Genomic DNA, 16,416 nt, shown 5'->3' with positions numbered 1-16,416 from the left:
ATACGTAGCTCTGACTCAAATTGACATTATTAGTTTGTTGATTTATTTTCTTTCACATTTCATAAGCTGTCATTTCTACCATATATATTTACACTCATTATTAATTAAGAAGGTAGACATTGGGTAAGGGCCATAACTCACGAAATCAGTGATATGTTTGTATCATATTCAATTTCACCAAAGCCTATCAAGTTTTCACTATATCAATCATTGGTTGTAATATGCATTTTTGCTACTATTTCGGAAAAAAATAAAATCATAATCATACTCATGTAGAAGCTAGATCAATAAATGTTTATGCTTCAAATTAAATGAAACAAATATTATCGAATGTGTGTTTATATGTCTTAAAACTGTTTTCAGAGGAATAGCTACACCAGACATCAACCTTACTAACGAAGATATAAACCAATGTGGTGGCCATGGTAGTGCAAATGACCCTTTTAATGACGTGTTTACATGCACTCATAAATGCCCACGCCACACTAAAGTAAGAGATACTCAATTCGCAGTTTTGTATTTACACAAATTGGTACCTAAAAAGTTACTTTTTCATTTGATTGAATAAGATGTTATTTGTTATTATCTTTTTCATGTTTTCAGATGCTTAGAAGTATATGTTTTACTGTGGTGACGAACACATATATGTCTCATTTTTTTTTTATTAATTGATTTCTTTCGACATGCTTACCTGCGTGTTGCTTCTTGGATACAACAAAATGAACATTCGACTCAACATGTTGGAATATTACATAGCAGGCTTTCATTCGATTGTTCTAGTGTTCAAATGTTCCTGTGTTCTTGTCCTGAATTGCGTCCTAAATATGTTCCATTGGACGTTTAAAAAACTTATCAGCTAAACAATAATAAATTAATGAAATTTAATTTGCCTTTTTAAAATAAATATTGCGATATATAGGTAAAAACGTTTGAAGTGTTTTGCATTAAATGTAGAAGATTAACATACAACGCAATGTATGTACTTTTTCCTATCATTACAGTGTGTGCACAAGCCAGGTTTTGGGTTAAACAGAGGCGGTTATTCGTGCTATTGTCGAAATGGTTTAAAAAAAAAGGGGACATTATTGAAGGGAATGACCCAATTCTTCTTGAGCAAGAATTGAATAACTGTCGACTAAGAAGGCGTAAGTAACTATTGTTTGTATTCATTAAAATGAGGTAGACTGTGATATAAAAGTTTATGTAACATGCAATATTAATTTGTTGAACGTACATCGAAGACACTGTAAACAAAGTGTATTTCATCAAAGAATGACTTGTGAATCTCCGCCACGGTGGATTAATGGATATTTTAATACAATTAAAACATATAAATGTATGTTTCAATGTAATATTTTTGTGTGTGTAATATTGACATCTGCTTCTTCTAAAAGGAATGACAATGTAGAAATATTAAAATATAAATCCAAGGAAAATATCTACCGGTGCACCTGGTCAATGCTCCCAGTTTTTAGTGGAGTCCGAGTTGCTCATTTACTTTTGTTACTTTGTATGTATGATTTTAGTTACTTTATGTTCTTTGTTGTGTATGTCTGTTTTCCATGTCTGGTCTTTGTCCCTGGATTACATTCTTTTGATTACCGCTATAACCTTGGTTCCTTTGGTTACTCTTACAATTATGTTTTGAATAAATAAACTGACGACTTAACTTTCGGAATGAAACCTAATATTAACCAAATAACTACTGATAAAATGTTTAAATATCAAATTGGTTTATGTAATGTTTCTCTGCGCGGATAAACATTACTATTCAATATTAAAGATAATTAATCAAAAAGGGGAGTACAAAGTGCACATGCACGTGTAGATATCTTCACGTAATTGTGTTTTCCTTCTCTAGAGGATATAACGGGATACAGATGTGAAATGAGAAACAAAAATAATGTAGAACAAAGTCTCCAAGACACTTAAAACAGAGGACGGATACAGACACGGTCGTCGACTGCGACATTTTGTATGGATAGTAATCATCCAAGTTGAGATGGAAAATAAAATAAGCAATAAACTGATTTATAAGCGTGATTGTTTTGCATTTCATAAGCAAAAAGAAAATAAATGACAGGAAAATATTGTGAAAAAAAACCTCAAATGGTAATCAGAAGAAAACAATCAAAGAATATCAACTCTACAATAGATACACACGACAAAGAACATGAAATGAACAAAACAGCACGTTCTAAGAAACAAAGGTTAATAAGCAACCAGACTCCTCTTAAAAACTGGTTTTTTGACTATGTGAATTGAAAAAAATATGCAAATTATTTTACTTCGTTGGTGTTAACAGAAAATAAATTCCATTAATAATTCTGATGAGTCAGCAGAAGGAACATACCAACACACACCATTCCATCAATATAGAAAAAAACCCTTATTATTACCTTTTTAAGATTTACATTTAATCGATATTTCTTATCTGTTTTAAATGCTAAACAAAACAAAAAAAAAAAACACAATACGATCATGCATCTATCGTTTACATACATATGAAACTGGGAATAAGAAAAAAAAACAAAAACAAAACAACACAGGTGAAAATAGCACCTACGAATCCCAGATTATCACTTTAAGCAACACTTATGGCAATTATTTTATGTAGTTTTATTGTTTATTTTTGGGTAATATTTCTTGTTCTATGATATATTGGTTGTTCGGCGTTACATATATCCTGAGAAAGAATTTCTGACAAGAACTATCGCAGGTTGGAAATTAAGCGCGTTAATTGATTTATCAACATGTTACATGAGAGATCTTCTATTAATGTTGACTTTCGCTATGGGAATATTTCTGCGACATTCATTTTTGCTTTGTTGCAGACCCTACAACAGGTGTCTATTTTCAGTCTTTACATAAATTTTTGAAAGAAGCATTTGTATTTTCATGACCATTCACAGTTTTGGATGTGCTACAACTAGCCCCAAATTTGTTTATGTTTATTCGTCCAGGCATCCATAGTTGAAATCTAACTTTGCCATAAAGTAGGAGACTAATTGTGTCTAAATGTTTGCGCATTTTCTTGAACTGGAAATGGAGCAAAAAACAACAAATCAGTACTTGTTTGGTAAGAGATAAATACTGAATGATGGATATTCCCAATACTAAAGATAAATTTGAAGAGAGTTAAGTGAAGCATTAAATATTTCTTGATTTGAATCTTTGATTTGAATTGCTATCGTTGGTGTACAAAATGTACATAGACTAGTTCTCTTCTCACTTGAATTCCGCGATGGTTTTAGTATACTGTATCTATAGACAAAAACAGGTAAAATCTATGTTTCATCTTTGGGACTCGACTTTGCCATTTGTTATCAAACATTATTATAAGGATAGCAGAGTTTTATCTAATGTTCCCAGTGGAATAAATTTCGATAATTCACACTGTGAACTAAATTCGGTGATTTCACTATCGGACTTTCTCCCGTCAAAACGTCACAACTTTGGAATGAATCCGCCGTTGACAAAATATGAAATTTATGTTGAAAGTAGCAAACAATAATCGAAGAAATCTATATAATAAATAGGATAATCAATTGGTAATCTTGAATAACCAAAATATGATCACTCATGTCAAGAACGCAGAACAAGTTCAGCACATTCGTTAAATCTAGGCGTTCTTCGGCACTCGTGATCATATTTTGGTTATCCACTCCTTCCAATCAATTATTTTTCTTGTTTAAACACAAGGTACTTTCACTTGTTTCCTTTTGTTTTTGTTATTATCAAATTGTATTTTATTTTATATTTATTAAAAAATGCTTGCTTTATTTTTTGCCTTCATTGAATATTCTCTCTTTTCTCAAAATGGGATATTCTGGTTACCTAAAGTAAAAAGATCCAGTTCTAGAACAAGTCTGCAGCAGGTTTGGTCTTTTGAAAAGCGTGAGTCAATAGTTTAACATGGGTACAATGAAAATGCATACTAGCTTGTAATGGACGTAAATTGCAATCATATATTTCATGAATTCCTTCTTTTAACTAGAGTTGACTTGGAACTGTCAAGTACAAAACAGCAAGACTCAATATGATTTCGCAAGGTATCCTCTGTAAGTGTGTTTTTAGAATTTGACTTTTTTCAAACTTGATTTTTACACTGCACTTGGTATATTTGCCTAAATCCATATTTTATTCTACACAATCTTATTTGAAAAACCAATGGTAAATATTACATTATGAAGGAGGTAGACCTAGTGTAAGGGACATAACTCATTAAGTCGGAGATAAGTTTGTATCATATTTAATTTCACCAAAGCCTTTCAAGCTTTGACTTGAAGCAGAATAAAATGAATTCAAGTTAATTAGATGCTTACATGATATTGATGTAAAATGCTGACGTTCCAAAGATTTTTTTAAGAGTTATGTCCCTTACCCTAGGTCTACCTCCTTAAGTTATAAACAAGGACAAATCTATGTTGATATAAGCTAGGTTTATTCGGTCCCTTAATTACAACTCTCTAATTTGATAAAGTCAATATACTAATCATGGATTCCATCGCTAAATCATCCTTTTATTTATTATGGTGACGACAGAAGAGTAATCAAGGGAACCAAGGTTATAGAGTAATCAGAAGAATGCAATCCAGGGACAAAAACCAGACATGGAAAACAGACATACACAACAAAGAACATAAAGTAATTAAAATCATACATACAAAGTAATAAAGCAAATGAGCAACTCGGACTCCACTAAAAACTGGGAGCATGGACCAGGTGCACCGGTACGGTAAGCGTCCTCTGCTTTTCTAGAAAAATATAAGCTATTTTTGGAGCAAAATTTTTTGGTAAATAGAAGCAGTGTTTATTTATTTTTTGAATTGCGGAGGTGTGAAAGCTTAAGAAGAGTGTATATCAACACCCGATATCAGTTTTCGATTGATATATAAGTCATATGAATTTTGATATTTGTGGTAGTGCTGGTTTGTCAAATGCATGTGGATTTATCATTGTAGCAAATATCCAAATAAAACAAACACAATCAAATTCAATTTAAAATAGTTTTCTTTGATAATTATACTTTCATCAAAACGTGAATGATTCCTATAAATAAAAACGTCATGATCTATGACGATGTCTTGAACCCATTCGATACATCCTCTTCCATCCTCGGTGTCTCATTCCATATCTAGGCGTCCTTCTATGCCCTGGACAGAAATAACACAACTAAATAAGAACTGCTACACATACACTTCGTGCTGCTCACTGTGGTCACACAAATTTTAAACTTTATGGTAGTGTGTACCCATACAATGAATCATTGCGTAAAACGAGGTGATATTGTGTTTATTTTAAGAATAGTCATTTGCTTGATGTAGAGTTGCCACCTTAAAGTTTAATCAAAATAAAGGATAATTATCCAATATATATAAATATGCATGGCATACTTTTGTACGTCAACAATTTTATAACTTGTAGAAGATGCCAATATTTAAAACGAAGCAGACCAAAATATAACATTTATACATACATTTCCTGAATAGTGTTATATTACTTAAGTGCCCTAAATCCACCTTCGTAGCTCAAATCCATAACCCCGTACTGTTTTCTGTTGCGGTAATGATACACACGAAGTATCAAAAAGTACAGAACAGTTAGTAATGCATATCAAAACCCTAAAGAACCTAAGTATATTAAGTTAACATTTGTTACTTACACCTACTTGGTTGACAGTTATCAAACTCCTGGGCCAAAACATTTGGATCATTCCCTTCAATAATTTCCCCTTTTATTTCGAAACCATTTCCACAATAGCACGAATAGCCACCTCTTTTGAATCCAAAACCTGGCTTATGCACACACTGTATAACAAAACGTCTACATGTATATCCCAATATTTGCTTTTAACAGACGAGCTAGGATTGATTGGTTGATTTAAAACGCCCTATGGTGCTTTTTTTTTCACACAGTTCAGGACAAGGATGTTTGAACAATCGCAAGAAATTGCTAGGTTATATTCAAGAACAATGAGTCAGATATATGTTGTGTATATCATAGAAGCAAGATTACGCAGGTAGGCATGACAAATGAAATCATCAAATCTAATAAATGAAACAAACATTTGCTCTTTACGACGACAAAACATAACCTAGGCATCGAAAATTGATTATGAAAGAAAATAATAGTACAGGTTACATCTTCTTAGAAATGAAAGATCTAATACCGTTAAGGGAGTATATCTTACTTTAGTATGTCGAGGGCATTTATGGGTTCCTCTAAATGCGCCTTTAAAAGGATCATTTGTATCAAAATTGCCATCACATTGGTTGATATCTACATTAGTAAGGTCGACGTCTGTTGTAGCTACTCCTCTAAAAAAATAAAACTATCACATTGAAAAACATTCAATCACACGTTTCTGCCCATGAAGCGTACATTTACGCTTTCCAATTTGCAAATATTCATTTTGTATAATGTATAAGCTGCAATCATAACAACGCATTTTTCATCACCGGAAAGGGTTTTAACCAATTTACAGATCATAATTACAAAACCAAACAGTCGGTTTGTTTATTGTTTTTGTAAACATGATGCGTTAAATACTTACTCAAGTATTGGCTTGTTATTTTTATCTTGTCCAAAGATTGGTGCAGAAAACGTTATCACCCAAGCATTGCTCCGTCCACAATCAAAATAAGGTTTTGTCCAATGACCATCACTTGGAGTGGCGTACAACTTTAAACCTTCTTGAATCGTACCGCTTCGATAAATAAGAAAGCGATGGAAAAGGATTAAAAAAAAGGAGTTCTTTTAAATTACAAAAGAAGATTTTTTATACTTTTTACATGTTTTAGGATAGATTACTATCTAAAATAAATTTGTTGGCAGAATGTTTGAGATTGTTAGACAGTTTGGTATTTGGTAAATTAAAAATAACATTAGTAATATTAACTTAGCTCAGAAAATTACAATATCTTTATAAAGCCAAATTAATTATGCGACAAAACATCGCCTTTGATGTTTTGATGTATGATTTTAGTTTCTGTATGTTCTTTGTTGTGCATATCTGTTTTCCGTGTCGGGTCTTTGTCCATGGATTACATTCTTTTGATTACCGCTATAACCTTGGTTCCCTTGATTACTCTTTGATTACCGCTATAACCTTGATTCCCTTGATTACTCTTTGATTACCGCTATAACCTTGATTCTCTTGATTACTCTTTGATTACCGCTCTAACCTTGATTCCCTTGATTATTCTTTGATTACCGCTATAACATTGGTTCCCTTGATTACTCTTTGAAATTATCCATTTTTTTCAAAATGATCTAATATATAACTATATATCAGTGAAAACAGGTGAGAAAATATACGAACTTGATATTTGTACTCGTTAGAATACTCGATGCTTTTTCCCACACCTTCGAAACTAAGGCTGTGTACCAGTTTGCTTGTTGATAATCATAGGTAGGTGAAAGGTCATAAACATCAACAGCACCATTTTTGTATATCGCATATGGTGCAAACATTTTTTTATTGGGAATTACATTAGGTTTAAAAGCCAGAGTCGATCCAATGCTGGTTGGTAGGCCAGTTAACGCAGCTTTCCATGCAAACACGTAAAATGTAATTTCTTGAGAATTAGCTAAAGCCCCTTCCTCCTCAAAAATTCTGGTTGACATGTAATTTGCGTTGAACAGTGCAAGATAAGTGTTTCGTTCCCAACGTGAATAATCCATCTGAATATCTAAACATACACTAGTGCCTGTGACACATGTTTTGTCATTCACGCTTCTGAGACGATCCAAATAACTAATAATTCTATGTCTCCAATGGTACTCATTATATGTATGCCCTGCAATTTACCATGCATGTAAAACTTTGAGAGAGCAAAATATTATTATCATATATAATATCTACTTTAGAAAATTAATGTGTTTGTTTACATCGTTTGCTACCTAATGTTCGCTGAACGACATGGTCACATAACACGTTAATTAAAAGTATATCCGAGATTCGCACTCGAACATAATATTATTCAGAATATTTTCTGTCATCATCGAATACGTTGTGGAATAAATTTCCATACACACACAAAAAAAAAAAAAAAAAACAAAAAAAAACAAAGAAAAAAAAAGAAGGAAACGGAATACTCATGAAAGACATTTGAAGATCATCTACTCAAGTCAAATAGGATTTCCCGGTTCATTTCTGTCCTGTGTCAAGGATTATACAAAATCTTCATAGCAGACTTAATTGTAGTTCATTAATTAAATACTATTTTTACGGAATCTAGTATATTGTATTTGTGGTAGTAGATAATCCATAACTCACTTCCTTTTTTGTATTAAATTATAATAGAAATAGAGGTCTTCAGTATGAAACAATATTAATGCAGAGTTTGCCAATCATTTTAATCACTGAACTAATTATAGTTACCTGAGATCAGCTTGATGGTGAGACATATAGTCATAAGTTTACAACAGTAAAGTAGGTTATTTCCAAGAGCACAGTACTCCAGATAAGAATCATGCAAAATGTGATTCATGATTGGAAAGCCTACATATTTTTATTTTTGATATTTTGTTTAAAATGTTATAGCTAACAGAAATTAACATCTAACTTTTCATATAACCTGTGTTCTTAGGATATTACAATTGTAGGAATGTAGTGTAGAATTCAAAATAAGGGAGATAAGTCTTTAAATGACACTAAAATACAGTAAAATATTGCATTAGAAGTGGATTATCTTTTAAGAGCATATAAAATGGAATGAATAATTATACATTTCATCATATAATCCTATAAAGCAACTTAATACCAAAAATAAAAGTATGTAACCTGTTTTTTAGGTGTATCATATTTTACAGAATTTGCATGATTCTTACAAAGACTGCTACTTAAAAACTGACTTACAACCTATATTACCCTATAATTTACACTAATCAAATATATTTTGAATTAGACTTTTTAATCTAAGTGATCTTAATTGTTTATTATTATAGCATTATACATGTTATAATAACAAACTGTTAATTATTAGAACATTCATTTGATTGTATGCATACTTCGTGAGTATGTGAAACAGGACAATGGCTTGATATACTTGTTATTTGTCATTTTAGTCATGTTTTTTGTCATGTTCTGTGACATTTTGGACTTTTTTTATTTTTCTGAATACATATGTTGGAACTAATATAAGAAAATAAATACGATTAAAGATCTATTCAAAAGCACAATTTATCTGATTTTTTTAAAAAGGCAATTGAAATAACTTGTTTTGAGACAATTTAGATATTAAGGTTTTTATAAAAAGTGTTAACTTCTTGAAACCATGTAACCTTCTTTAATCTGTTCAAGAATTGAAAAACATTCGTCATATTTCATGTTCTTTTACTTTCCAGGCAGAACATGTAGAATTGGTTCATAATCATAACTTGTTTTGAGTTATTTCTTTTGCAAACTGCAGACAAATCGACGTATATGACGTCACTGTTCAAATATCGGTTATAAAAATAGCGTGGTTGGCTAAATAGGGGCAACTAATCAGAAAGCTTGTCACAAATGGAATTAAATTATCGTGCTGTAGATTGATAAACTTTAGACAATCTGACTTACCCATTCGGTGGTAGTTGTAGTTAGTAGCGTGGTTGTTGTTATGGTAATTATGATCATGATCGTGGTAATTGTGACCTAAATAATGAAAATGAAAAAGTTTCTTCAACATAGATATAACTCATATTGTATATGTATACAAAAATACCGATCATATTTATCATGCAAAATGTCGGTTAGCTGTACACGTTTTCGAGGAGTTAACTTTTATCAGCAGAAATGAAACTTTATACATGGGAAAATCTTAAGCAAAAACTTAATTATAAAGAAAACGTACTTTGAACCAAACTTTTGGACATAGAAGACAAATACAGTAACACCAGTTTTTACCATAAGCACAACATAAATTTAATTCTAAGTGTTTTAAGGGGTTTTTCACAAATTCCGGTAATAACTCTAGGACAAATCTTGCCACTAGACTAACAAAACCCCACGGGAACTTTTGGTCCAGCAGTAGTGGCATCAATCAAGTAGTAGCACCATCATATTTATGTTATGAATTAAAAAAAATTGTTTGATGCCAGATTTCGATGAAAGGTGATTTTCTTCGTTTACTCTGTTCTCACATTTCCATAATAAGATCTCTTAACTGACAGTTAAAAGAAAAAAAATATTTATTTGTCTCTAACATCAAAAACTAAAAATGAAGTAATTATATTTGACTTATTTGAATACGTTACCTTCATATCGTCTCTGATGACATGAAGACCAAAGTTCGCCATCACTGGTGGCCTTTAACACTTCTGTGCTACTAAGCTGAACCCCATTTTTACATACACAAGCATAGCCACCAGCCTTGAAACCATGACCGGGTTTAAACAAACACTACAAAGGACAATACCATTGATACTTTTAAAGAATGGCCTAATTCGAATTCAATTTCGACATGTTTTATTTTTGTATTTTTCTACTATTGTCCCAGGTTGGGGGACGGACGATTGAGCGCTCACAAATATGTTTCACCGTTACAAACATTGTGTGCCTGTATCAAACCAGGAACCTGTAGTTCAGTGGTGGCTGTTGTTGTCTTTTATATTTTTTGTTATTCATTTTATGGTGTGGCTTCTGCCCGTCAATGAAGACCTTGTGGTGACCTTAGAAGTAAAATTGTTCGTTACTTGGCATTAGGTGGATGACTATCTGATAGGAGATCATACCACAATCATATCACATCTCCTATTTTTATACTAAACAACGACAAACAATTATAAATTGTATTAATGAATTTGTTTAAAAACTGATTAATTTTTTTTAAATGGACTAGACGAGATAAGAAAATATCTTTAATGCGAGATGTTCATAGCTATACCACTAATTGTCACTATATTAATAATTGTCCTGAACATCAATACTGATGTCACCCTAACCGTCCTATTATCACTGGAGCTCTATAAATCACTAAATGACTTTTTTTCGATATTTTTGGAAATGTTTGACCGATGGCCATGTTTAAAATATCAATACATGCAAAACGAACGTCAAAACGTGAACTACTATTGTGTCAAGTTTGGTTTCCTTCTTCCAATCAATCGTTATAGGAATGATACATACAAAGTTTGGCCACTAAGAATTAGATTTATAATTCAAACAACAAAAGCGAACGAAAAATTCAGAAACAAACTTAACGGTCAAATTAAGAGAAATCAATCAAATACTAGCACATGAGACGAAATAACTCTATGAAGAAGAAAGCAAAAACAGAAAAAAATATACGGCAAATTGTTTCGTTGAATGGAAATATGTTAGATCCATGAACTTAGCATGATACTTAATAACTTACCATAGTGAAACTTGGACACTTGTGAGTTCCTTGAAAGGCGTTGAAAAAAACATCTCTATGTTTAAATCCGTCACATTGATTGATATCAAGGTAAGACAGACGAATATCAATGGCAGCAGCAGCCCTTTAATATAATACATTTAAGTAAGTGACAAAGAAACCTGTTTAAACCGACCTCTATTTGGACTTTAAAATGTGTTCTGTTAAAACGTTTTCGGTTTACCAATTGCAAGGTCCAAGGTCCAAAATATATTTAAGTAGGTAGACCTAAGGTAAGGGACATAACTCTTACAAATCATTAGAACGTTTGTATTCACCATTTTACATCAATCTCATGTAAGCATCAATGTAACTTGGACTGATTATATTCTGTTTCAAATGAAAGCTTGAAATTGAATATGACACAAACATATCACTGATTTCAAGAGTTATGTCATTTTACCTAGGTATATCTCCTTAAATGGAACTAAAGTGTCAGGTTTTGACAGGTATTCGGATTTTTTTTTTTTTTTTGGGGGGGGTGGGTTTGGACATATTTTGTTGCCTTACAAACTCTATACTAATTGAGAAATGCACACTTATATATGTTAGATACAAATCAAATTTATTTTACATTTATGCAAACTCCTGAACGGAACTTAAATGTTTTTTTAATTGTGTATATTTCCATTTAAAGTGAGATAAGTAATAAACAATAGCATATTGGGCAATGAGGGCTTAGAGTTTGGGAAATTGGGTTTGGTCAGTTTAAATTTGATATTATACATAAGGAATAGTAACAGAGGACAATATATGGGGAATCGTAAGTTTTGTTTAATGGAAATATGTATAATGTGGCACCAAATCCTTCAAAAATGTTATAAAAGTCGAAACTGACAATAGGGCATTCTAATACATGAAATATTTATTTTCCACACATAAGAGCTGTTCAACAGATACATAGTCTACCCATTATATGTAAAATATATTTCATATGAATTGGAAAATAACACTTGTTCACTATGCATTCTCATTCACATTACATGCTTTCCATTTCAACAAAAAATTAAAGTGTTGTGGTCCTTTTAACAGCAACACAGGAATCAGACATGACATAACATGAAGAATTAATCGTCGTGAAGATCAATACTTACAGTAACGCATGTTCTCCGTTAGTCTTGCTGCCTAGAATGGGAGTTGAGTATGAAAACAACCACTCGTTCACCTTTCCACAGTCATAAAAAGGTCTGACCCATTGTCCCTCGGATGACGTCACAAGGGGCTGTGTCCGTGACCCAGGTGTGCTACAAGAAATACATGCATGAATATACATTTCATAAAATGCTAGCTTCGTCCATGATTTTCATTCAAGATTCCTTTTTATCATTTTGACTTGTGTTAACTGTTTTTTGTTAAACATGGTCACAACGATTCTATTTATGAGGATGAGTCAATTCCTGCGTTAATAAAAAGACAATACCCCACATTTTTGTATTTTGATCATGGACTGTTTTTAATATTCGATACAAATGAAACACATTCCTTCTAATTTAATTTTTAAAGGATTCCTTTTCAAATATCGACAATCGATTCCTTATCGAAACGTTACTGTATTCGAATTTGTTTGACCCGCTGAGTTAGGAACAATCAAATTACTGACAGAAAACGAAGCAATCAAAAACCTTTCTACCAACCAAATTAATATCTTACTGTCTGAATATATTGTCTCTATATATACTATATCCACATATTTGGTGTAGTTACTTGTCATTTTATTATGTGTTACAAAAGATGCATAAAGAAATAAAAAGATATAAAAGTATAATATGATAATAGTTACATACGTGCATTCAGGGTGATACAAAACAATGTACCTTCTCTTCAGTTTCGGTTTTTTATTCTTAAGGATATCTGTGCGAGTCCCATTTTTTTCATTTTAAACAGACGACAAAATATCAAAACTACGATTTATAATGTGGTAATAAAAACACCATATCATTGTTTGAAAACAAATTCCAAAAGACAAAAATATTATCTCACCCAAACTTTGTGTTTATTGTCAAATCCTTGACGTGGTTAAAACTTTTGTTGGCATGAACAGTAAACCATTCTCCCAATGATCCAATTATGGTATAGTCATAAGAATCGGCTTCATTTACAGTAACAATATGTCCATTTTTTATTACTGCCGTAGGTGCAAAAAGTTCATGGCGAGAAAACACCCATCTAGTAAAGGCGATAGGAATGGCATAAACTGATGGCAATCCGGTGATCAAGACAGTCCGTGCAAAATTATAAAAAACAAAATCTGGTAGATTTCTTGCATCTAGACTTCCGTTAATAAAATCATTTTTTAATATTCTGGAATAAAAGTTCGACATATATAGCGGCAAAAATGTGAGGTTATTAAAATCTGTATGATCTATATTAAGATCAAGATGTAGTTTTGAAAATTCCATACTGCGACAGTTGTTAGCATTTACATTGTTAAATTGTTCAAGTATTTTTGATAAATCTTGACTATCCGTTCGCCTATGATTCTGATAGTAGTTGCCATGTCCATCAACTGAAACAGAAACGTACCCATTGACTAGTTTTGTACATTCAAGTCGTGGGATCGTATGGGTACCTTGAAATGTTGTCCTGACTATTTTGACAATTTGGACGGCTTGTTTGATCTCTTCTAAATTCTGCGATTCGAACAGAAAGATAATCGAAAATTACGAAGTGCCAAACCAATTATGGTTTTAAAATTGATTTAAAAACATATTAACATGAGAAAGCAATATGGGCTGTCCTTAAGATTATTGCTTCCATTTGAAGCTAAATATGCAATTACCAATGTCTGAACAACATTTTAGAAAACATCCGTGTCAAACATTGAATAAGATACAATTCAAAAAGATGAGATAAATAAGCTCAACGGTTTAATAACGAACAAAAAAATCAGGATTTACAAGAGGCCTGGAAGCATAAGCTGTTCTTATCGATCAAATTTATTTTTGGATACGATATTTTTTTAACTGCAATATGTCTAAACATGTATATATTTTGTGTAAAATGTAAACTCATTCCAAAATAAAAAAAAAAAAAAATTGACGTTTTCGTTTATATTAAATCAAGCACGGAATACAACATACGGAAATAATTCATATATTCTCGGCCAACATATATACATAATAAATCAGAAATTTTTCTATTAATGCAATATTTTATTAGTTCAACATTGAGAGAGGACCCAAACATGACTTCGTGGGGGACGTTTAAATATATAGCCATGAAATTGGAGTTTGTCTTGCCTGCATAAGTTTTGAAAGGTAAATATTGTGTACATGCATTTTAGAAGCCTTTCGTTAGTAATTCATTAAATTTGCAAACATACTGACAACGTAATGTGTATGCATTGTTTATATAGGTGCGTCCTAAATTTTGACTTGGGAAGAACCTTTACTCTTTATTGTTCGATGTCCCAATAGCGGAACATAAGCACTTTTTATACATTGTTCACTGCTTAAATGTTCAGCTGATTTGTAGAAAAATATATACTTTTTACAGGAAAACAAAAGTTGGTTTTGCTTGTTAATGTGTCTCAATATTGCTTTATTTCCACAAGTTGTCATGATGTTATCTGCAGTGACATATTTATATAGTGATAAAAAATGGTCACACAAAAAACTGTGAACCGAAACAGACCGAATGTAAATAAATAAATTTAACCTACTATATTAAATCGTAAATTTAAAGTTTGAAAAGTTAATAATTATTTTTTAATATTTCAGGATGAAGCCCAAAATTCAAGGATGGACCCAAACTTCATGGTTAGGTGGCCCAACCCTTGAATAGCCTTTGATGAAACCTGGAGGCTAAACGAAAGTACAGTTTATGTTATAATACATGTATGTTGCTCAACATGAACAAATGTATTTAAGTAGCCCTCCAGCTAAATATCATGCAAATTCTTTAATATGTCATACACCCCAACTTTCCAACCATGAATCACATTTTGCATGATTCTTACCTAGTGTGCTACTTAACAAATATTTACCATTATTATTGGTATATGTGACTTGATGTGAATAAGAACTGGGATAATAAAATGCAAGCTGTTAATTTTTTTTTTCATTTTTGCTTGAACATTTGAATATTTTGAATATTTTGAATGAATACGATATTTTCAAAGCATTTTAAATGTATCTGTCAACTGTCTTTTCCGACCATCCTACAGCACAAAAGGGGTTCTGTTTAGACAGGATTAAATGAACTGACTAACATGGACTATATTTGTTTTGGACAATGGCAACAACAAAAAAAGAGACAAAAAATATTAATGTCGAAAAAGAACTATTAGAAATGGACCTATTTTTATCCTGATTTTTTTTTAAAAAAAGGTTTCGAAAAGAAATACATTATTCAAATATGCTTTTACAGAGCAAATGAGCAATATGAAGGACTATTTCGTATAATTCATATAAATATATGAAAATATTAACGTAAATTGACTTTTCATTTCATTATCCTTTATTTGAACAAACTTGACCGCTAGAAAAAAATGTCATAGGTTAACATTCATTAAAAAACATATCGACTCTGAAGTTACATTAGTTCTTACCTGTCAAAATCTGAGATGTTGTTATGGCAACACAATAGAAGACAAACAAATCAAAATGCATGCTTCTCGATTGCCCTGGTATTAGATGTACTTTGTTAAAAGTCTTGCCTCCACACAGTTTGATCAAATGAAGACAAATGTAAATGACAACCGGCAACTATAAATGCTGTTATGTTCTAATAATTCAGTATTGATTAAATATGCAAAACATACTTTTAACATTGCTTTTATTCTCTTTCAAGCATAATTTTATTCAAATTTTTTAGAATTTATGAATGACATAACACACAGCTGACACGTACATTTACAAAAATAACTTTCAAAAAGTAGCTGCAAACAGAGGTTGAATACGTGCATTTTTCCTCATTCTTCAATTCAATTTGAGCATGTCGATAAATAAAAACAAATTTCTGTCTTTCTGAATATACATTTCATAAATGAAATACCGTATATTATGATAGCTTTCATTTTATACCATATAATGAG

At 31.6% G+C, this 16,416-nt stretch overlaps 1 protein-coding gene and 1 long non-coding RNA gene across 3 annotated transcripts; one reads left to right on the top strand and one right to left on the bottom strand.

The window, feature by feature from the left end:
* The first annotated feature begins 362 nt into the window (after positions 1 to 362).
* LOC148605153 (uncharacterized) lies at positions 363 to 2,013 on the top strand. The gene is made up of 3 exons (XR_015916224.1): positions 363 to 490; positions 1,002 to 1,145; positions 1,862 to 2,013. It is a non-coding gene; the product is annotated as an uncharacterized LOC148605153 (long non-coding RNA).
* A 2,982-nt stretch (positions 2,014 to 4,995) lies between these two features.
* LOC148605152 (uncharacterized) lies at positions 4,996 to 16,100 on the bottom strand. 2 transcript variants are annotated; one of them, XM_088548819.1, is made up of 11 exons: positions 15,931 to 16,100; positions 13,362 to 13,887; positions 12,476 to 12,625; positions 11,343 to 11,466; positions 10,243 to 10,387; positions 9,566 to 9,640; positions 7,325 to 7,802; positions 6,557 to 6,709; positions 6,194 to 6,320; positions 5,666 to 5,810; positions 4,996 to 5,156 (listed from the first exon to the last, which is right to left on the bottom strand). In XM_088548819.1, the coding sequence occupies exons 1-11, from the start codon at positions 15,989 to 15,991 to the stop codon at positions 5,068 to 5,070; spliced, it is 2,073 nt and encodes a 690-aa protein (XP_088404945.1). In that variant the 5' UTR covers positions 15,992 to 16,100; the 3' UTR covers positions 4,996 to 5,067. The 2 variants fall into 2 exon arrangements, with proteins under 2 accessions (XP_088404945.1, XP_088404946.1); XM_088548820.1 differs by having other exon boundaries at positions 5,672 to 5,810.
* Between the last annotated feature and the right edge of the window lie 316 nt (positions 16,101 to 16,416).

This window comes from Perna viridis, chromosome 10, assembly GCF_037379345.1.
Source record: "Perna viridis isolate PV_CMFRI_1.1 ecotype Kerala chromosome 10, ASM3737934v1, whole genome shotgun sequence".
NCBI lineage: Eukaryota > Metazoa > Mollusca > Bivalvia > Mytilida > Mytilidae > Perna > Perna viridis.
Note: the sequence above shows the minus strand (reverse complement) of the source record. Positions and strands in the feature narration are given on the sequence as shown.